This window comes from Crocodylus porosus, unplaced genomic scaffold (assembly GCF_001723895.1).
Source record: "Crocodylus porosus isolate Cpor-Errol unplaced genomic scaffold, CroPor_comp1, whole genome shotgun sequence".
Taxonomy (NCBI): Eukaryota; Metazoa; Chordata; order Crocodylia; family Crocodylidae; genus Crocodylus; species Crocodylus porosus.
Window position 1 is genome coordinate 33,666,825 of NW_017728906.1, and position 21,893 is coordinate 33,688,717.

The following is a 21,893-nucleotide window of genomic DNA, read 5'->3' on the forward strand; positions in this document are numbered from 1 at the left end:
TGCAGGAGTTTGGGGGGGGTGAAATGAGTTTGCATTGTTGCAAACAAAACTACATCTTCATGTAGTTTCATTTGCAATGATGCATTGTGGCTATTAGTCAGCTTACCCCTCAGCCGTGGGAGAGGTGGCCAGGTTACCCAGAAAAAAAGGATCAGGCACCTGCTGAAGTCAAAAGCAGTGAGGGGCCCAATCCTTTTTTTTTCTGGCAGAGCCTGGTCACTTCTCCCATGGCCAGGGGGTGAGCTGCTGGTGGGCTGAGTGGCTTCTGAGCTGTGGGGGCCACTTGGCCCCAGTCCTTCCCTGGAGCTCCAGTCCTTCCCTTCATGGCAGCAGCACCCCCAACAGAGCCGCCCAGGCAGGCTGCTACCGGGCTGGGTGCTGCCCCAGCTTGGGGTTGGAGAACAGTTGGATCCAGCCAGGTGCTGCATCTGAGCTGGGGCAGCACCTGGCATGCTAGCAGCCCACCCAGGCGGCCTTGGGAGGAGAGCTACTGCCAAGGAGAGAAGAGCCGGGGTCCCCTGCAGCTCAGCTGCCCCTTGGCCCACCAGCAGCTCATCCCCTGGCTGCAAGCAGGCTCCACCGGGGGAAGGAGGGGAAGGATCCGGCCCCTCGCTGTAACAATGATGAAAACCCTAAATTGAAATGCTGGGTTTCAGTTAAAAACCCAGCATTTCAATTTAGCGGGCATAGAATGCAACCCCAAGGACGAAACTTCACGTGTACAAGTGCTATGAATGTCTGTATTGCTTCCTTTCTCAGAAGGATTTCTACTGGGGGAAATACCTGAGTAGGGTACAATAGAAAGTCCCCTACTCTGTTGTGCTTAATCACAGCTAGTCCTATATCAGGTTGTGATAACCAAGAGATCAGCATGTCTATTTCCTAGCAGATTCATGTCATCATTGCTATTTTTGTGGCCCATTTATACTACAGAATTCTTGGCTGGTATTTCATAAGGAAGCTTTATAAATCAGAAATTCCTTTATTGTAATGTACCAAGAGCAAAAGTCATTGCAATGCAACAATGACAGTGTTGCAAGTGCTCAAAATTTCATCATGAGTTTTGTGATCACTGATATCTCTTCTTAAATCTATTACATGAAAATCTCACCTCCTTTTTAATGTAAGTTTCTTTTCCTCACAATTGCAAGGGAAACCTTCAAAATGTTAGCCTTATATAAAGGTGCAAAACTGGAAGGGAAATATATTGAACCCAGCATTTAATTATATCTTGTAATGAAGATTTCTGAGCTAATCTCATGATTTTTTAAGGCCTGACTTACACTGTGGTATTGCCAACTACAAGTCATATGTTAAAAAGCAAGGGAAGTAATACTACCATATAATTAAGACAAAATAGCAATAAGAAAAAACATATAGTACCCATGGATTATGGAAAAAAGGACTCTGTATCCTTTTTTAAAAATTTATTTAGAAATCACATACATTAATGTTTAGGGAGGGAGAAAGAGATGCAAAATGGGTGAGCATAGAAATTCATTTAAAAAGAAATGGTGAGATATTTTCCAGATAATTATTAGTACATCAGTCTATGTGAGCATTTAACTGCTGTACCTTTTCTAGATTAAAAAAACAAACAAACAGCATTTCTGAAGCACACAATAAATGTCTATTTTCAGAAATCCCACCATAATCAACTTAATCAACTTGTAGGCAGATTTTTTTTTGCCTTGTTTTGTTTTATTCCTGATATTTCACTGGGGGGGAGGGGTCTTTTTCATGCCATAGTTTCTTTCCTCAGTGTCCGCCTCTGATGACAAGTGAGGATACTTGTGAACGATGATTTCCCCTTAGTTCTTGACCTTTTCTTTAACTTCTTCTGATTCTTGAGTGAAATTCCAAGCTCCTCCATTATAGCATTGAAAGAAAGACACTGGTGGAACATGGAAAAGGTTTTTAATAATAATTATTAAAAATAAACATCAAGCCCTTATTCTGTACAATTTGAGGTTTAGATTTCTATAAATCAGGCTGTCGGTCCTGACCTCATCTTCCACTGGGTTTCAGAAGTCTGGAGATATGGTAAATTGATACCTATGTAATTTACATTGGTTTTGAAGACAGATGTCAAGTGTATCAGGATTTGGAGCAGACAAACCAGCAGCTTGTCACAGGGTCTGTAAGATGCTATTTCTGCAGGTCACCACTAGGTGGAAGAAAGGCAGTAATAATGTAATTGTTGTTTTGAGGAAATAGCTACTTTGAGGAAGTTGTAGACAACACTCATAAGTTGCATCAGTGTGGTTATAATAATAGTGTTTTGTATTGACAGTGTAGTTTTACTTCTGATGCTTTCATTGGATTAGCATTTCTCTCGCATGGGGTTCTATATCATTTATCTACTCATTTACACCGGTGTAAAAGTCAGTTACACAGCAGTGACTGTGCCATGGTCAAGGCCCACTGAATTCAGCTAGAGTTGAGTCTAATGCATAACGGATGGGATTTTCAGAAGCTGCACTTTTTAGTCCATCTCTGTTACCACTCAAGTCAATTTAATTTCAATTTCTGTAGGAATAGAGTTAAGCCAATGCTTGATATTTTTGAAAATCCTACCCAAACACATTTGTGGTTTCTACCGTGGTTTCGATTTATGAGACTCACCTTTTTTGGATACTAACTTTCCTTGGGAATATCAAACACAATTTTTCATTTTAAAACTATGCTCACTTACATCTTAAAGACATGAATGCTGAAGTACAGAAATATAACTTTGAGTGGGAATTGTTCTGTTTAATTATTTGTCCCTTAGGAAAATAATATAAATCCCTAAAGCAGTATACATTGCTTAATATTCTTTCTACAAAGACATGGAGAAAATATTTTTAAAATATTGTCTAAGGAAGGAAATAATAAGAGTGTTACCAATTCATATTTACTGCATGTGTTTATTATGTGTGGGTTTATACAGCCTATAGCTTGAAAAGTGTTTTTTTCTGGTACAGTAATAACGTACAAGTTGTCCAAGCTGATTCAGATTATCCCCATTGCACTGTGCTCATTGCATTATTTATAATTTCATGTCACTAAATTAATGCCATAAAGAACATCTAGTATTTGCACATACATATTTCAGGGACATAATTAATAGGTCAATACTTGAAGTCTTAAACATCTAGCTAACCTAGTTAGTGAACTTTGTGGACTTGTCCTAGCTCCTAAAAAATCTAAAATGGCCAATTGGTCTGTTCTATTCATAAGCTGGTCTTTTTTCTTCTTAATAACAACCCATGTTATATTAGGAATGGTTTGGATGTCCAGATTGTTTCACAGAATACATTTCAGCTTATTTGTTCATCCAAGCCAGTAACTCCTGACAACAGTGCTAAACTTAAAATATATATATATTTAATGTTGTTTTGTTGCCGGTCTTGGTTGTAAATTGTTTTACCTGTAGGTAGTTTACATATACAAAAAGGAAATAGTATGGCCCTGGCTTAATCTCAAAGTTCTCTCCTTGACAGAATTATACACTTCTCCACTTGGTTACAGAAAGTCCTGGATCCAGAAGAGGAGAGCAAAACAGTGCATACACTGGCTAAGTACAGACATTCAAAAAGCCTGAGGCAGAATTGATCTACATGGGTTTCTCTAAGCAACGTAGACTGTATCAGGAGCAAATGGAACATATGTTAGCCCTTCAGTGTGGGATGGTAGGACAGATGCCTGCACTGGCTGAGGCCAGAAGGTGAGGGGTGTTCCTGCATGCCTCTCAGCATGCTGAATATTGCCAAGGGCAACCAAGCCTAGCCAAGTGGGGGCCATCTGTGATTGGCTGCTGGGCATATGCCCCCAACTCTGCTGTCAGCTGGAGGGAGGGGGGAGATCCAGCACAGAATCTCTCCTATAGCTTTCCCCACCAGTTGTATAGACACCAGCTTGGGGGGGCTGGGCTCTCTGCCACTAATAGGTTGCGATTCCTGAGAGTGGGGGGCCTGGTTGCCCAGCCCAAGTAGGTAGGCACAGCTGGGGGGACAGCCTCTGCTGCACAGGACTGCCCAGCTGTGCAGACCCCAGCTGGGAGGGGGCAAGTCAGGGAGTCCCTTCCCTCACCTCCACCCCACTGCCCCACCCAGCTGACGGGCACAGGCAGGATGCAGGGCTGGGGACCAGAGGCAGCCTGGGGGCAGGGCCAGTCCAGCTTAGCCAGAGCAGACAAGATCGGGCCTTGGCTAGCCCAACTGCCCTGAGAGTGGGGGGTTAGCAGGGTCTGTAAGGGTGCCTGGGATGCTGAGGGATTGTGACCTAACTTGAATCAAGAGGGATCTGGAACAGAAGTTCAATCAACCGTTCTAACCTAAACTGATCAAATCTGATACTACATCCATCCAAGTCTATCTTAAACTGGGTTCTGCCGTAAATCAGTCTGTGCACTGAACTTCTGTTCTGTTACTGGCTTAGACTAGTTTCCAGTCACTTATACCGGTTTATGTGTAATGTCTGTGCCTAGCCATTATGAACCTGCTGTTACACAAAAGGTAAAAACTTTGTGAGTGGAAACTGCAGAATTCACATAACTTCCAAAGTCCTGTCCAACTCCAGCTTCCAGTGCTATACCTACTGGAAACATGTCAGTTGTTACAGTTCCAATACTGGATTGACTTAATGTGCTGGAAGAAATCACCTGCCATGGGCACTGTTTTTATTTTAAAATGTCCTAAAATAAAGAAGTAAATATAGTAGTAATACTAGGAACCTAGACAGACCCTTTTAAATGAGTCCAAATGGGATATCAACAAGGTCACATGTTTGCTCTATGGAATATTTTTCTCTGTCTACAAAGTCCTATCACCTCTTGGACAATAGGTGGGACGAAATGGTGGGCTCTACTGGTAATTTGAAAAGGCCAGAATATTTGGGGCTCAGTCATGCCTCTCTTATCTTCCCTCCCCCTTCTCAGACATTCTGAAGTGCACTCTGAAAAGACAACCTGGACTTGCAATGATGCTTCTGTTTAAATAGAGCCTGTAATAGCCCCTGACTCTGTCATACCGAAATGTTTTTTTCTTTCAAATACGTAATAATAAAGAGAAGATCATGAGGATACAGAAACTGAGCCTTTTGATATTTAATGTGTCACAAATTATTCTTTGAAGTAAGTCTGCCTGTGGAGAGAGAACTTTTTACTGCCTTTTTATTAAAGCTGAGCAGAAAGCTTAGTCTACAGTTGCTTTGTCCTACCTGAGAATTAGAAAAATCATTCAATAACAAGAAGAATTTATCCTGGGAGAATATCTGACCAGGATGCAGCTAATAATGCAGCACTGAGAAAGAAAGGCAGAAATGTGGCAACCACCAAGGTAGCCATGTTTTTAAATAATGCACATAAGTGGAACAATGAGACATGCTAAATATTGGGGGAAAAAGATCTTTGTTTGTGCCAAGGACATTGGGGGAAAATGTTTAAACACATTTTTTCCTGGTAAAAATAAAACTGCTGTAGTACATCAGAAGTCTACTTGAGTAGTCTACCATTAAGAACTAATTATATAGATTAGTATGTAAGCTACTACAAACAATATCAGAATTTATAAAGCATGATTCTTCATTAAAAAATTACTATGGAGGTATTATCCTGGACACCTCACATCTATTGTTACTCAATGGGTGCATCTACACGTGCATTTAAGCATGACTAAAGTTAATGCACATTAAGTGATTTTGGCAGGTGTCTAAGCATGCAGGGACTTGCCACTAAAATTAGTGCACTTGTCCCTGAAGCCCTGCCATGTGCCCCTAGTGGCTGGGCAGACCCAGCACTAAAGTTAGTGCCAGGTTGCATCTACACGCGCTTTTTGCACTTTAACTAATTGCACCTAAATTTGATACTTGCATTTTCAGGTATCAAATTTAGGTACAATTAGCCTAACTTTACCATTTCCAATGCACACTAAGAGAGAGCACGTGTAGATGTGTACCTGTAATGCACATTAAATTAGGCTAATGTGCATTAGCATGTCTCATGTAGACACACCCAATATTCACTTTTTTAATAAAAAAGTGAATTTATCTGAATACAAGCTGTACAAAATGTAGACTAATGAGGTTGCACAAGCATTACAGAGTGTAATAGCTGAGCTGTGTAATAGTTAAACCACTACTGGTGCACAAGAAAGAAGCAGCTCAGGTTAATTCCCAGAGCAGACAGTGAGTTTCCAGATCTGATAGCTTGTGGAAAAATCCTTCTTGGAGATTTGCTATGGGTATAACTGAGAGAAGATAAATATGGGTTGTCTTGCTGTCTCATTTTCATGTGGTCACTTGCAGGAATAGAATCAGACTCCAAAGATGTGGAGTCTTTTGACTAATTACTTTTGTACTTTGTGCCCATTCAGCACTTTTCTGATTCGCACTCCCCTTGCTCTGACTGTGCAGACTGGCTTATAACTTATCAAACTCATGAGTAAGTATATACATGTCACTATCTGGGCTCCCTGCTGTCAGGACAGGGGGACATAGTCCCTGCCTGGGTTCCAGTGGCAGAGCCTGCCCCAACAGCAGGCAGGTCCCAGGGGCAGGAAGCAATTTCCTGTCCTCTGTTGCCCAGCTGACTGGGAGCACATTTACTTCTGGTCAGCTGTCTACATATGCATTACTGTGCAGTAAGTAATCAGGAGTAAATTTTCTACTTGTATTTACAGGTAGCAAATTTACTCATGATTAGAGCAAATTACTGCGCAGTAAGTGTCTGCACATGTAGACAGTAATGTTTACAGTGCAGTAATTTGCTCTAATCTTGAATAAAGTGCCTTGTGTAGATGTGCCCACTGATTGCATTAGTAATGGTAATACACAAGCCAGAACTGACTTGTCCTGACTGTCAGATCTCAGATGCAGTTTTCAGGGCTCGTAGTTCTAAAAAGGCAAACAAAATATTCTGATGAATAAACTGCACATATTTGAAGCTCTGTACATAGCTGCATTTTAAACCTAGAGTTCTGCTAAGTGGAGAGTCTTTAAATGCTCCTTGACTATCTTCATAATATGGGCCAGATTTTTGAGATGCTGAGCACCTCCTGAAACTAACCAAGTACCTCAACCTCCACTAAGACAAGTTGCAAATGCCTTGCTTCTCTCTGGGGTACTCTAGTCCCTTGCAGAATCAGGGTCCAAGTTCACATTGTACTTGTACTTGCTATTGAAGATCAATTCATGCTCCTGCTTTTCACATACTTAGTTGCTAGTATAATTCTTAAGTAGCCCGTGAGCTTTTTTTACCACACCTTCATATCTAGATAGGAAATTCCATTAAGAGCAAGCGAATAAGAGCAAGAGAATTGCTTTATAATGGTTCCCAGAGGCAAGATGAAATCTACTCTGCCATTTGGCACAGTCAGGCGAGTAGTAAAGACTCCTATTACTAAGAATATAACTCTTTTTTTTTTTAAATCCCTGTAGCCTCTCTCTCTCAGATGTGAAGATATTTATCTAAAAAATCATCAGCACAATTCAGACTATAAATCTATGCAAACTTGCATGAGGATTTAGGAAACTGGCAAATAGGAAATTGAAACTCAAACCATTTCTTTGGCATAGCAATGGTTAAAATAGTAAGCACAGTAGCCAGTAGGGCTGTGCGAAATTTCTCTTGGTGTTTCGTTTCAATGGGTTTCCAGCTCAAAACAGCAAAATCAAAATGAAACAAAAGTCTTCAAAACAGCTTCAAAATGACACAAGGGCACTCAAAACATTTTGAGTTTCGAAGCCATGCTTACTTGGCTTCCACACCAGTCCCAGCCAGCAGCACCAGCCTCCTGTCATCTGGCAGACAGATCAGGGGCTTGCCCACACCCCCACGAAGGCTGCCAAGGCTGTGCCAGACTGCTCCTGGGGATGTGGGACCCCGATCTGCCTCCCAGATCACAGAATGCTGGTGCTGTTGGCTGGGGCCAGAGGCAGCACTTATCTTCCCAGCGCTGGCTGCAGAATAGCCTATGGGCGAAACGTTGAAACAGCATCAAAAGTTTCAATGAAATGAAATGGAACAGTGCTTTCAAAACAAAATACTGTTCCATCGAAATGAAAGTCGAAGTGGAATGGTGCTATTTCACGCAGTTCTACTTGCCAGTGTTACTCTCCTTTGAGACTTCAGAGGACAGGGTTGGATTTAAAGTTATTTTCCATCTGAAGTAATGCATATTAAGGATTCTGCTGAATCGAAGCCAGAGGATGTGTGCAGAGAGACCTACCTTTTGTAAGCACTAGGTGTTGATGAGAAGACCCAAATTTGCAGTGTATTACAGATCAAAGTTCTCAGGTCTCTCTTCAAGAAATCTGACTATAAGAGTTGTTTACTAGGAATAATTTTATCATGACTAAGTTCATTTCTTCCAAGGTGTTAAGTGGGGTATGAACACACATAAATTTTAAGACTGCTTTCTTTGTCATAAAAAGCCTGTCAGGGTTTTTAAGAACTGATGGAGGAATCAGAGTAAACCACTGAGATTATTGGAAGTACATCTAATCACAAATAAAGCTGACCAATTGATAATGCAAAATAGAAACAGACAATGATATTTTCTTGTCTTAGTTTTAAAGCCTAAAAAAATCAAGAGAACAGGGCTGAGTTGAAATGTGTTTAGGGTGCTTAGAGCATCTTCTGGAGTACTTCATCTATTTAGCTTGAAGTCGATCAGTAAGAAGCGTGTAATTGCAATAAAGCTCAAACATGGTCCCTCAGTAAAAAAAGTTCATTAACTTGGGTCACAGGTGTAAACTGCAGTGTACAAAGGAACCGTGCCAGCATATTAAAAAATAAATGCAGATACCCTAGCACACACCAAGGATCAATATAAGTACCCAACAAATGGATGCAAACTGGCATATACAGCACTGGGAGTTAGGATCAAGTTGGGAAATGAAATAGTGAAAATGCTAGGATATAATGAGATCTAGCTAAAAAGCTGTTTTGAGTAGTTCTTTACAGTTCACCATATTTTTCCAACTTTAAATTTATATAGATAATATATATGGTCACAAATGTTTCAGCATTGCTATTTAAAACAAATTCTTAGACAACTTCCTAGTAATTTGTATTTTTATTATGTAAAAAACTGAAAAAGCTTTATAAATCAGTATTATTTGATATCCTGATTTTTAAAGGCAGCTACACCATGAAGGAAACCTGTGTCTTAGAAATACAATGGGTACAAGTCTCTCTTAATTTATCCAGGTGTGAATCAAAAGTAATTCCCTTGAAGTCTGTTGCATCAAAAAAGTACGCATACAACAGTAAACAGGTTCCCTTTCTGATGCTTTTGTTGAGTACCGGCTTTACATGTAACTAACAAATATGATTTGGTGATATAATGCAAGTTACTTGGAGGCTTTGTCTAATGAATTTTAAATGGAGGATTTAAAATTCATTAAATATTGACACTGGGAATAAGATGTGTCAGCTAAAATTCACTGGTTTGATGCAATGGGGCTTCAGAAAGTTAATAGAGCCCTGCAGGTGTTTGCTTTCCAACATTTCTAGAGAACCACCTGGACTTTGCTGTTCAGTCTCTGCAAAAGCATTCAGTAAAGTCCTATAAATCAGAGTTTCAGCTAATGATACTGCAAAGGGTTTCATCAGTTTTAGCTGAAGAAGGAATAAAGGTAAATATTTTTTCTTACCTGAAAATGTTGGTCTACCCAAGGAATGACAAGAAGATTACTGTGTGTATATCAAGTGGTATTTAAAAATCAAATACAGTATGTTGCATTCATTTTTCAAGATGGGTGTATTTTATTATTCCCTGATGTGCTTCTAAATCAGGGGGTGGGCAAAATACACCCTGCAGGCCAGGCTTGCCAAGGGATTTTATCTGTCCCACAGCAGGTCCCTCAGCCATGCTCAGTTGGCAGCCTTGGTGGTAACATGTGCAACCAGTCCCACTTCAGCCTTGTGCACAGTGAGGCTGGGATGGCATGGTGGCTGGACTCTGCTTCCAGGCAGCCCCAGTGATGGCAGCTCCTTCTGGCTGTTGCTGCCACTGTCACCACCACTGCCAGACCTAGCCCTCCTGCCCAGACATCCCAGCCTATCTAGCATTGTCAGGGGTGCTGGATGGAGCAGGTGAGCAGGGTTTCCATGGAGACTGACCCAGGACTCCCATAGGCAGGGTGCACTCAGCCAGGGGATGGGATGTGACCACAGGCAGGTGGAAAACAGCTTCTGGGAGTGGGATGGGCAGGTGGGGCTGGAGCTGAGATCATGGGCTGGTTGCCAGGGCATAGGCAGAGCTGCAATTTGCTCCTCACATGATGAATCTGAAAACAGACCAGCCTGTGCTGCTGGGATGGGGGCACTGGGGGCTGGCTCATGGGTGCATGCTCTGCCCCTTCCTGGGTTGGGCCAGCCATGATCCATCGTGCAGGGAGCAGTTTGCAGCTGTGCCCCAGCCTGACCCTGCACTGTCACTGCTGCACAATCCTGGCCCCAGCCTCAGCTCTGCCTGCCTGTCCCACTCCAGGACTCTGCTCCCTGCCCATCTGTGGCCCCATACTATCGCCCATCTGAGTGTGGGGGGTCCAGACTGCTCTAGGAATCTACCAGTTAGGGAGTTTTGGTAACCTGTTGTGGGCTGGGATCGGGGGGCGTGTGGAGCAGTACAGTCGAACCCTGAGTTATGCTGGGGATACATGCCTGAAAACACTGTGTAACTTTCAACCGTGTAACTCAAGGCATTAAGTCAATGGAAAACAGGGGGATAGAGACCTGGGACCAATATTTGATAACATTATCTTATAATAAAAGGACATTTGAACATTAATGGAATTAATAGCCTTATTAAACCTTTACTCCCAGCTACATGCTCATACAGAGCTTTCTCCCAGCTACATGCTCATACAAAGCTTTAGTCCTAATTCCCGTGCCGTCGACAGCTGCTCCTTTTGTATTGGTCATTTCCTTGATCCAAAGATTAAGGAGTTTCTCAACCTTATCTAAATGAGGAATTCTAGTCACCAGCCACACTCTCAAACTCACAGGGGTTGTTGTTTTCACACAGTCTCTAATTTTTTGCTCACTTTTTTTAATGGTACGCACAGTCGATTCACTTAAACTGTATTGGTGAGCAATCAACGCAGTACTATTGCCGTCTCTTAATTTATCAAGGATTTCTATTTTCTGGGCCAGGGTGTAGACTTATATGCTCTTTTGGGCACAATATCAAAGGCTTTCTTTGATGCCATTTTCACAAATACTCAGGGGTTAATGTAACCAAAAATGATGGATGATCTTGGAGGAGATGACAAGTGATGCTAACGCTGTGTAAGCAGACTCCAAACTAACAACCACTCTACCACAAACAGTGTAAACTTGAAGCAGGGTATTGCGTAAGTTGAAACATGGTCAATGGTATATAAAGCGTGTATACATGAATCAGTGTAACTCTAAACTGTGTAACTGGGGGTCCGACTATACTGACTTGGTGCAGCAAGGGTGGAGTGCTGACCTGGCCCACAACAGCTCACCAAAAGTCTCTAAGTGGCCCTCCAGCCCAAATAATTGCCCACCCCTGTTGTAAATGCTCAAATTCTTAGGTCCCTGGAGATGCATACCAGGATCTTAGCTCATACTGTAGTAGATGGGCTTCAGAACCATTTATAACCTACATAAGGTCAAAAGCTTGCCTATCGTGCTGTTTTGAGATGAATGCTTTCTCTAAGACACACCTGTTTCTGTCCTGACTATACAGTGTGAATGGAGGGCTGTGTTCGAATGCCTCGCTCCTCTCGGATTAATTTTCCACAGTCTAACTCCGTAGATAAGGTGGTTCCAGAAGTGGAGTTGGATGGATGGGTTTGCTTACATTGTAGTCCATAAAAGAAACAAAAGGCCTTGCATGCAAGAAAAATGGAGACAAAATAAAGGAGAAAATAAATAAGCAAAATAAAAGAACATGGAAATGAAACACAAACTATATTGAAATAAAAAAGATTATCTTATGGAAACAGAAAAGTCACCGATTGTATACAATGCACGCTTTAGATTTGCTGTATGATCATAAACTTTGCATGTTATGTAGCATCTTCTGTCTAAGCTTCTTGGAGCCCTATGAGAAGACAAAACCTCGCAGAAAATAGGAAGTTATAATGAAACTGTCTGTATTCTTTTTACAAAATCACTTCCTACAGTGATATTGCCACTTTACTGTAATGCAGGTGAAGATTTTCATTATGATGAGACTGTCTGTAGTCAATTACATGTTGCTGTGATACAGTGGTAGGATTTCCACATCAGCTGAACTTTTATCACATCAGGTTTCTGTCAGCAATGCACTCTTATTCACCCAAACTATAGCCAAGTAAATTAATAGTCACCTGGTGATGCTAAAGTTTTTGTCTATTTTAATCATGAGGTCAGAAATATATTGTCCTGCACATCTGCCTTAGTGATTTTTCTACAAATACCACACCGTGTCATCTCACTAGCAATTGTACTAAGCACTTTAATTAACTGTATTACCTATATTTTTTTTATAAAAAGACTAGTAAGAGAATTGTGACTAAAACCCAGCTAAGATCTTACCAATGTGTATTGTCTTAGATTCTCTTTGGTCTTTGCTTCTCAAGGATGTCTTGCTTACCAAGACCCTGTCCTGTGAATTGCTTTAAATATATAACATCCTGGGTCTCTATGTGCCATCATTTACACTGAGTGGGTGTTTGCTCAGACATGGAAGCCTGCTGACATGAAGCTTACAAGATCCAGGCCTAAGCTACTGCGCAGTGAGATTGGGCCTGTATCAGGAAAGACAGACTGATGCAGCTCCACTGACTTTATTATTCGCTATTGACCTGCTGTCCAAGGTACAGGCAAAGAACTGGTATCCCTCTCAGTGGTCCCAGTCCTGCAGTCTGATGCTGTGTGAAAGAAACAGGGGTCTGAGCTGGCCCAGAACTCTGCTAGACAGGTCAGGACTTCAACACGTGAACCAGGGATGATTATCCGAGGGACAAAGCAGAGGTAGCTGAAGAGGAGTTCACGAATACACGTACTAGTACTTTTGCTGCCTTGTCTTGGTCTCAAACATATTGATATGGTATTAATCTGGTATCAATACTCAATTTTAATTGCACAATTTATTTCCCTGGTGGCCACAATACCCACAAATTGTATTTCTTTCCTCTTCTGTCTTTCTAACACTTCACCAGTGTTACACTCTGGCCTTAAATCCTGTTCTGTGACTCCTATCACTCTTTAGTTTTGCTCCACACTTTAAAATTTGCACTTCAATGTGGGACATACAGATACCTGGCTCTGAAGGAATGCTTCACGCTGCGAGAGAGAATTACATTTGTGGAGTTAGAACAAGTAAATTGCTGCCGTTATTCAAAGTGATGATGCTAAGGCCACAGAGAGAACTCTGGTTTTATGTTTTGCTCCCTTCCGAGTCAATTTATGTTTGAAGTCTTAAGATCAAACAACAACTGTTCAAGGAATTAACTGCTCTTGAAGGTTCTGCACAGTCATACTAAACAGCACTAATTGGATTGAGAATGAGGTACTTCTCTCTTCTCATTAATAAATTATATGTCTTTGGTGCCAGGAAAACATGGCAAGGGTTCAACAACACAGGAGCTGGAATCCAACACAAAGACTCTTAACAATACAGCCTCCTATATACTTGAATACTTTGGCCCTAAAACAAATACAAGCTAGAAACAGACGACTCACCTGTTCAATATCGCTGTTTTTCCTTGATTTATATATAAATTCTCCAATGGCTACAAACACTGAAAGAACAAGCCCTGCAGCAAGCACTATAAAGATGCCCCCAATATTCTCAACCCCGAGAGCACTGGCCTCTTTGCTGTCCTCCTCAGGGCAGCCATTGCCCCGCCACCACTTTTCCTTCATCATGTGCAGTTTCCCTTCCTCCTGTAGCTGGAGAATGGCAATGGTAATTTTGTCTCTATAAGGAGACCCTGTGGAGCAAGAGCAAGAACAAGACCTTTTAGTGTTTGCTGCAGGAGAGTGAGTGCAGGGAGGGAATCTACTGCTGACATTTGAGAGCCAAGTGAGTTTTAATAACGATGTGGGTGATTCCCAGCTAGATCATAACTGGTGAGAGCAAAACTGGTGTTTTAAGTTGGAACAGGGGGATAGCATTAGCTTGAGAAATTTGCACTGGTGGCTGAAAAAGAAATGGCTCCTCTCCACTCTAGTTATTCATTTTGGGAATCCACTAGGATTTTTGTAATTGCCAATGATAGATTCTGCCTAACAGACATTGTATTTGTCCTGAGAGAAACAATTTTTTTCTGGGATAAAGTGCAATCATTCAGATATCTATGTCTGTTGTCCCAGGAGAAACCCTAAAAAAGGTTAATGGATAAAAAGTGCTAAGAGTTAGTTCCAAGACATTACAAAGAGTGTCTGAATGGCTGTCCCAGGATTGCATCACTGATTAAATGGTAGAAAAGTGGCAGTGTATTCAGCCACTAAACCCTGATTGAAAGGTGATGTATGTACATGCCCGTCCTGGAACATTTCTATTCTGGGACAAACACAGGCACAACCTTCCTGGACTAAATGCAATTTCTGTTCCTAGCTAGCTATCTTTTCCTCCCAATATAATTTCTTAGTTTCTCAGTTTGACATTAGATATATGGTCCTAGACCCCTCACTTTAAATCCGTTTAATTTGTCTCAGTATCTGCTCGCTTTTTCCACTGTACCAAAACTTCAGTGAGTCGAATAAATTCTGTCTTCAGTTTACCTGTGCATGCTTTATTGACTTCACTCCATCTGCATTGTTATGAGAGCAGCAACTGGTTCCATATTTAATTTGCATCCCATAAAATTTGGCCAAACTGTGGCTTTAAAAAACAAATTAATTCAAGCTTTTCTTTGGGCTGCTTACTACATCACTGATACTCAGCTGGTAGTGCATAACAAAGCACATTCTAATTTGACTGGGTGGATGATCCAGCACAATGCCTGGCCAACAGGCAAACAAAGGGTTAACACCCCCCCCCAAGATACTGCTAGCAACCCTGCAATTAGTCTTAATAGATCAGCAGGAGTAACTTCTGGCAACCATGGACAAGGCTAATTGGCAGCAAACACAAATATCCTCAGAGGGCAGGGATTATAAAATACCAGCAGGGAGACAGTTGGAAGAAAGGGCTTGAAAAGTTAGAGGCGTATGTGCCCTAACTTCCTACCACGTTTGGACTTTTGGCATTATATTTAGAGGTTGGAAGAACTCCACTCTTGTCCAGTTCTTTTTGGATGCAGGCAGCTAAGTGGTTCTCAACCTCGCCTTGAAAAACACCACTTCTTAACTTGGACTCAATTTTGACTGTGGAAAGAACTCAGAAAGACTACAACAGGTCAAAATGTTTTTGATGCTATGGATTCCTATTTGAAATTTCTAGATTTATTGTGTGACTCGTGTATACATTTGCATATCTAACAGTGCTAATACAAATATTCAGCACCCTCAGAAGGATCTTGCAGAACCCCTGGGCACTGTGGCACCCTGGTTGGGTAGCTAGCTATTGACTACTGTACCTACTGGCTTTATCACAGAAGGCATCTTCTCTAAGTAATGGTTCCACAAATGTGTCTTGAATTACAAATTAAAACAGACTACCTTTTTTTTGACGCAGAGATTATAGAGAGAATTTCAAAGTTATTTACATGCCTTAAAGAGCTAGGTACTTTAAAAAATCTCACTAGGTGCTTCTTGGTACATTAGGCCCCTGGCTGACATTCAGTTAAAGATGCAGTGGGATCTGATCTACAATCCCAACAATTGTACCTCCTGCCAGTGCTACACATGCGTGGCAGGAGGCATGACTGTGGGATTGCAGATCAAATCCCAATCAAGCCATATTCCTGGTGCAGGGGATCATGATTCCAGGCTCCTCCTGGACTGGCAAGTAGCAAGCTAGTCAGTTGGTCTGGGCTCCCAGCTTTGAAAGTTCATTGGCATCAAGGGCTCCAATGCACCCATGAGACTGGGAGCCTCAGTCAGCTGATCAGCCTGGCCACAAATTCAGTTTAAGGTGTGATGGGAACTAGCCACAAAATTATTATGCACATTTTGTATAATAATGTTGTGGCTTATTCCTTGTGTTATCACCCCATTAATTGCATAAACATGTGCTTGGGTTACTACTTAAGTTGCAATTAATTGGTTAATCGTGTCTTAAGTATAACATCTGCCAGGGGCCTTAGAATTTAACTGCTCCTGAAAGTTTGCCCCTGTGTCTCCATTTTCTCTGTACCATCAGCCTCACATTGTTGCTATACAGAAAAGTATAAAAAAAAAACAATAACATAAATACAAATTTCCTTCTTAGCTTTTCTTTGCCTTTTTAACCTGCAGATTATCTAGGGAGAAACAACACAAGAAACATTCCAATTGCTCATTTGCAGTGCCAAAATCCAGCTATTTTTCAGAGCTCATTTTGCTGCCATCAGGCAGACATGCTGTGACCACAGATGCCAAGAGACATGTGTCAGATTATGCAAAGTCCATCTGGGTAACCAGCAGTCAGCCATTACTTTGGATAGTCTGCATTGAAAGAAACAAAACTATGCCTTCTGTAAGAATAGCTTGTTTATATGTATTGAATTAGAAAAGAGAAAAGATTAATTAGAAAATTGAATTAGAAAAGAGAAAATTAGCAAAGAGAAACATAAGCAAACAAACGAAGGTATTCTCTTCTTCCAGGTAATGTTATCAGTGCAAGTTTGACTTTTGGGGAAACATTGGAACTTCCTGATCTTTAGGAGGCATTCCAGTTTCTATAATAGTCAAAGTTATTACGTCTTCTTGCTTATTAGGAGGTAGGTGCTGGGCGAGGCTGGCTTGGACAGTGGAGTGAGCACGTTAATTCTTTTAATCTAGCTAATATCTTGTATGTCACAGACTAGGAATGCTAAGGGAAAGAGTATCCGTTCAGGGCCTATCCAGACTGATCTGTCCCAGGCTCTCTTCCCTTACAGCTTCCAGTATTCACAGGCTTCGAAACTCCTAATTTGGAACTTGTAGTCCCATTTATCATGTTTAATACTCACAATCCTGCATGTATTTGCCTAATCCTCTTTTGAACTTGGTTAAATTGTCTGTCTCTACAACATCTTGTGGCAGTGAGGTCCCATAAGTTAATGATGTGAAAAAGACCTGCATTTTTAAAATTTTAAACCTGTTTCCCAATAATTTCTTTGTCTGTCCCCTAGTTCTGGATTTGTGAGCAATAGTAGAATCCTAATTACCTTCTCCATACTTTAGGATTTTACAGACTTCTATCATATCCTCCCTCTGTCTTTTTTCTAAACTGACAGCGCTAGCGTATTTAGTCTCTCCTTATATGGAAGCCTCTCCATGTCCTGAACATGCTTGTTGCTTTTTAACTTTTCTACTTACCCTATGGCCTTTTGGAGTTGGGGGGACCAGAACTGCACGTGGTCCATGGTGGGCTCACCATGGATTTATGGTGACATGATGAAATTTCGTCTTTTGTTTTCAATTCTCATCTTAATTCCTAACATTCCACTTGCCATATTGACTGCCTTTCCTTATGTCTGTGTTGCCTGTGGGGGGCATCAGAGTTGATCTTGGGAGGTAATTTAAAGGCGTACTTTTATAATTTGTCGAGTGTACATAGAACATTGGATTAGTCCTGTTATTCTTGCAACACAGTAAAAATAAATAAAGAGTAACACCTCTTTGAATAGATCATATTTTATTTTATTTATGGTGTTAGTGTTCTGAGGTCATTAAATACCTTCTCCTACTTGCTTATCTACCTGTGAAATAACTGGTCATAGTACTAGGATTAGGATTGCTAGCACATCAGCATCAGTGGAAGTAATAGTAGAATTACTGCTGGCTTGATGCATGTAACGGCATTTCTTTCTCCAACTGTATCCCTCCCAAGGTGCCTTTTTGCATATAGAGTTTTGTTTAGATCTACATATGTTCTACTAGAATGTTCAGAATGCACTAAGCAGGTGATTAGTGCTAAGGAAAAAAACAGCAGTAAAGCAGCAGTTTGGCTGTTTTTGAATGAGATCTATGTGCAGAAAACCACTCCCTCATGTCTCATGCATTCATAAAAAACACAAATGGAATCACAACACCAAAAACCCCAGTAACCTTCTGTCTTTGTGATAGGAAAGATAGAGAGAGAAAGAGAGATAAACACTGTCATTTTTAACATATGGTGGTTGCTCATATACTAAGGTGTTAAAGATCAGGCAAGTCCCTGGATAGATGTAACGATTCTTTTTTTTTAAATCCTCTTTTCTATTTGTCTGAGGACAGGGCTGTGCTTAGACTTGGTGCATTCATTAGAATTTTTGCAGTGCACAGGCATGTGTGTTCTCCTGCAAAGTGTAGGCATTTAAGTTCATGTGCACTCTTCTGAATGCACAAGTGGAGACAAGAGTACAGCTTTGGCTGAAAATGTGTCCCTCAAATATTGAGAAACTACAATCAATTTTGCTTAAAATACTATAATCTGATTGTTTTGTATCCTACAAGACCACAGAGCCCTTTTATCTGTGTAGTGGAAGGGTCTCTGCAACTTAACTTGTTTATGAATATATTTACACTTTTTACATTTTTTAAATTTATTCTATTACATTGACATGGTTTATCTCAAGATGGTTGGGGATTATATATATATATATATATATATATATATAACCTCACTGAATCCTAACCTATCTAAAAAAAGCATGTTCAACATACAAGAAGCATCTTACAAATATATTGCACAGCTGTATTTCCGATGGATGCAGTCTCTGAGGATTACCATCTGTTCCTGTTCATTGTTCTTGGTTTAAAGTGTGGCATCTTTATAACAGCTATGAAACTCTTTGCCATGCATTTATCTTTATTTTGGGGGCTTTTAAACTTTTGTATCATTCTCTGGAGAGGGAGAAGACTGTTCTCACACAAGCAATAAAAATATATATATGTAAAATATTGTCTATATGAAATACTGGCTAAAGTGCACAACAGCATAATGAAGCAGAGTTTAAGTTGCTGGAGTGCAATGTTCTGCCTCTCTTAGAGGTTGCCCAGGAATAGTTCAGCGGGCCAAAAGCTTTTATCCACAATATCAGTGTAAATCAGTAGCTAATTCCACTGAAGTCAATGGAATTATGCTGACAGGAGGCCTTGTATGATGACTGCATGATTGATCAGGGCAGAGAAGGAGTTTAATTTAGAAAAGGCACTAGCCACACAACACCTTTTGCAGAAGAACCCAACTTTAGGAGGGGAACAAGGACGTTATCTGAATTTGAATGATTAGCAACATCCAAAAGAACACGAGGAATAGCAAGAAAAGGCAATGAAAAAGCAGATGCTGATGAGCAGGAGTAAGGGCACTGGTTTTATAATGTACCCTACTCAAAACATTGAGCCTCTCAATGTTGGCTCACAACCTTGCATTGGTGGCTTATAGAGCTATATGTTGCATTACAAAATGTAATAATTGCCTATGAAGCACACAATGACGTGTATAGTGAAAGATCATTCGTCCCTCCTTTCCTGGAGCTTTCTGAGAAGGGCAAGGATTAGTTGTAACATTTATTATGACTCCACTAATTATCCATAAGCAGCCCTTACTTTCTTAGTGTAATCTGAGTTTCACTGGTGCATTTTTGCAATAGTCAAGGCTGGAGTAAGACTCCCAATCATTCATGAATGGGATCTTCATTCAGAGGAGCCACAGACTATCTGACTGCTTCCTAAAGCTATATTTCAGTCCTTAGATTTTGCACTTGTTTATACAAAAAAAACAGTCACCCTCTTGCCCTTTCAGAAGGATGCCATTGCTGGATCTTTGTTAAGAAGGCATACTGGAAAAATGGCAGCTCCTGGGAAATATTTTGGTGGGAGGGGGTGCCCATATAAACAAGTTAGGCAAACCTTCTAATAGGTATCTAGACTTTGTGATGATTATCTACACTGTACCTCTTGAAGTCTGCTCACCGCTAATTATACTTTCATGTGGCTTACCAATAGGAGTTCCAACACCGTAGCCTTTGGAATCAATGAGTCCTCCAATCTGAGTGAGATTGCAGTTTCTCTGCGTCACGTATTCTATGCTGGTCGATTCCATCAGCAGGGCATAGTCGGTTGTGAGCACACGCTGGATTCCCTCATCGTTGTTCTTCACCAATGCAGTCTGCTGCCTGCTGCTCATGAACGCCCACATTTTCTCATAAGTCGATATTTTGGATTTCTGAGGAAGGAAAATGAGGACAGAAAGATGGCAGTTGCCAAACTGTGCTTGCAAAACATTCCTCAACTCCTGTGCTGTGGATTGTGCCAATAATACTCCTGGAATGGAATGGATATCCCATTGCTTCCCACAGCACTTAGAGTCTCAGAAAAGAGCATTTCCTCCCACGTTCTTTCCATTTCCTTCTCCACTGGGTGGTGGGCTGTGAACTGGTATCTTGCTTCCTCTTGTCCCAGTGGTGCCAGCAATTTCAGTGTTGACATGTAATCTGTGTAGTTCTTTCGGATGACGTCTAAAACATTGCATAGATTACAGTGAATGCACAGCCCAACTAACCCAAGTGTTTGGACACTCTTGTTGTGGGGGACAATTATTTCTGGCAAGGGCAGTGGTAGAACATAAGGTTCCAAACAAGCTACTGGCTCTTTTGCATTGATACCTTTAACTAAAAAATGATGAGCTTTGAAGTGAAGTCAGGAGATGTCAGCTTTGGAAAACCAGGAGATGGAAGCAGAAACTTAAAAGCCAAGGTGGCCTGATATATTTTTACTTCTCCCTTTCACCACAATTCATTTTAAGATTACAATCTCTGTCCCTGAACTCATGGGAAACTTTGTGGTTGACTTCAGTGGCAGTGGGTATGTGGCCCTAACCTTACTCATGTATAAGCTTCAGGTCTTGCACTGTGAAGTAACTTTACTGTCAAGTAACTTCACCTTAGTAATAATATAAAGAGCTGGACCCAGCTCCTCCCTGGGAGAATGGAAGAAATGTAATATTCTTCTCTATGCTATATTTTGACAAGATCCAGACCTTATCCTGAGGGAGCACAGGGATTGCTCCCCTCTTAACTCCCCTGAAGGGACAAGGAAAAGAAAAAAGAAAAGAAAAAAAATGGAATGGTTGCTTTACCTCTCCCCCTGCCCCCCAGCAACTTGGCACAGTGCAGAGGAGCACATTTCACAACTCTTGAGGATATTAAAGTGGGCACCTTCTACTGAAGACCAGAGGCACTGAACCTTCTTAAATGCAACCCCTCCTGGAGGAAACCTGAAGCAGTGAGACATTGCCTTAACATGTGCTTCTGGGTTAAAGCTCCAATCTACCCTCAAAGTATTGGTTTTGTACTAACATTCTTACACTGCCCCATGCCACATGAGGAGCTCTGCATGAGCCCCGAAGCCACTGCAGGAGTGGTGTCCTGGGGCTTTTCTCATTTTTTTTTTTTTCTTAAAGGGCTGGAGCTGGCCCAGGCGGGGCATGTGTGGGGGGCCTGGGGGAGTGAGGCGGGGTCAGGGGCTTGTGAATAGCGCCCCCATGCAGCATGGGACTGTGTGGGGGCAGCAGGGATCGCTCCCCCTCCCGGTATCACCTGGTGAGCACTGGGGCTTTTTTTTAAAGCACCAGGGGCTGGAGCAGGCAGGAGCGGGGGGCTGGGGAAGCAGGCAGGGATCAGGGGGCTGGCAGGGGTCCCCCCATGGTCCCCTCTCCCTTTCTCACCTCTAGTACTTACCGGCAGTCTGCTGCAGCTCTCTGCTGCAGCCACCAGGGACTGCCTGAATCATCAAAACGCTCCAAATTTTTTCTGACGATTCAGAGAGCTTTGAATTGATTCGGACCTTTAAATTGATTCAATTTGGATTCGGAGATTTGGCCACCGAATCAGGC

General features: G+C 41.5%; 1 protein-coding gene across 3 annotated transcripts in view; it reads right to left on the reverse strand.

Moving 5' to 3' along the window:
• Positions 1-1,421: 1,421 nt before the first annotated feature.
• GRIK1 (glutamate ionotropic receptor kainate type subunit 1) overlaps positions 1,422-21,893 on the reverse strand; it is a 245,092-nt gene continuing 224,620 nt past the window's right edge. The window contains exons 14-17 of one of the 3 annotated variants that reach the window (XM_019528788.1): positions 20,000-20,225; positions 13,688-13,938; positions 11,683-11,847; positions 1,808-1,894 (exon numbers count right to left, since the gene is read on the reverse strand). In XM_019528788.1, coding sequence (XP_019384333.1) covers positions 11,698-11,847; positions 13,688-13,938; positions 20,000-20,225 — 627 coding nt within the window. In that variant the 3' untranslated portion in view covers positions 1,808-1,894; positions 11,683-11,697. Of the gene's footprint in view, positions 1,895-11,682; positions 11,848-13,687; positions 13,939-19,999; positions 20,226-21,893 lie in introns of all 3 variants that reach the window. The other 2 variants (XM_019528786.1, XM_019528789.1) reach the window with 2 other exon arrangements.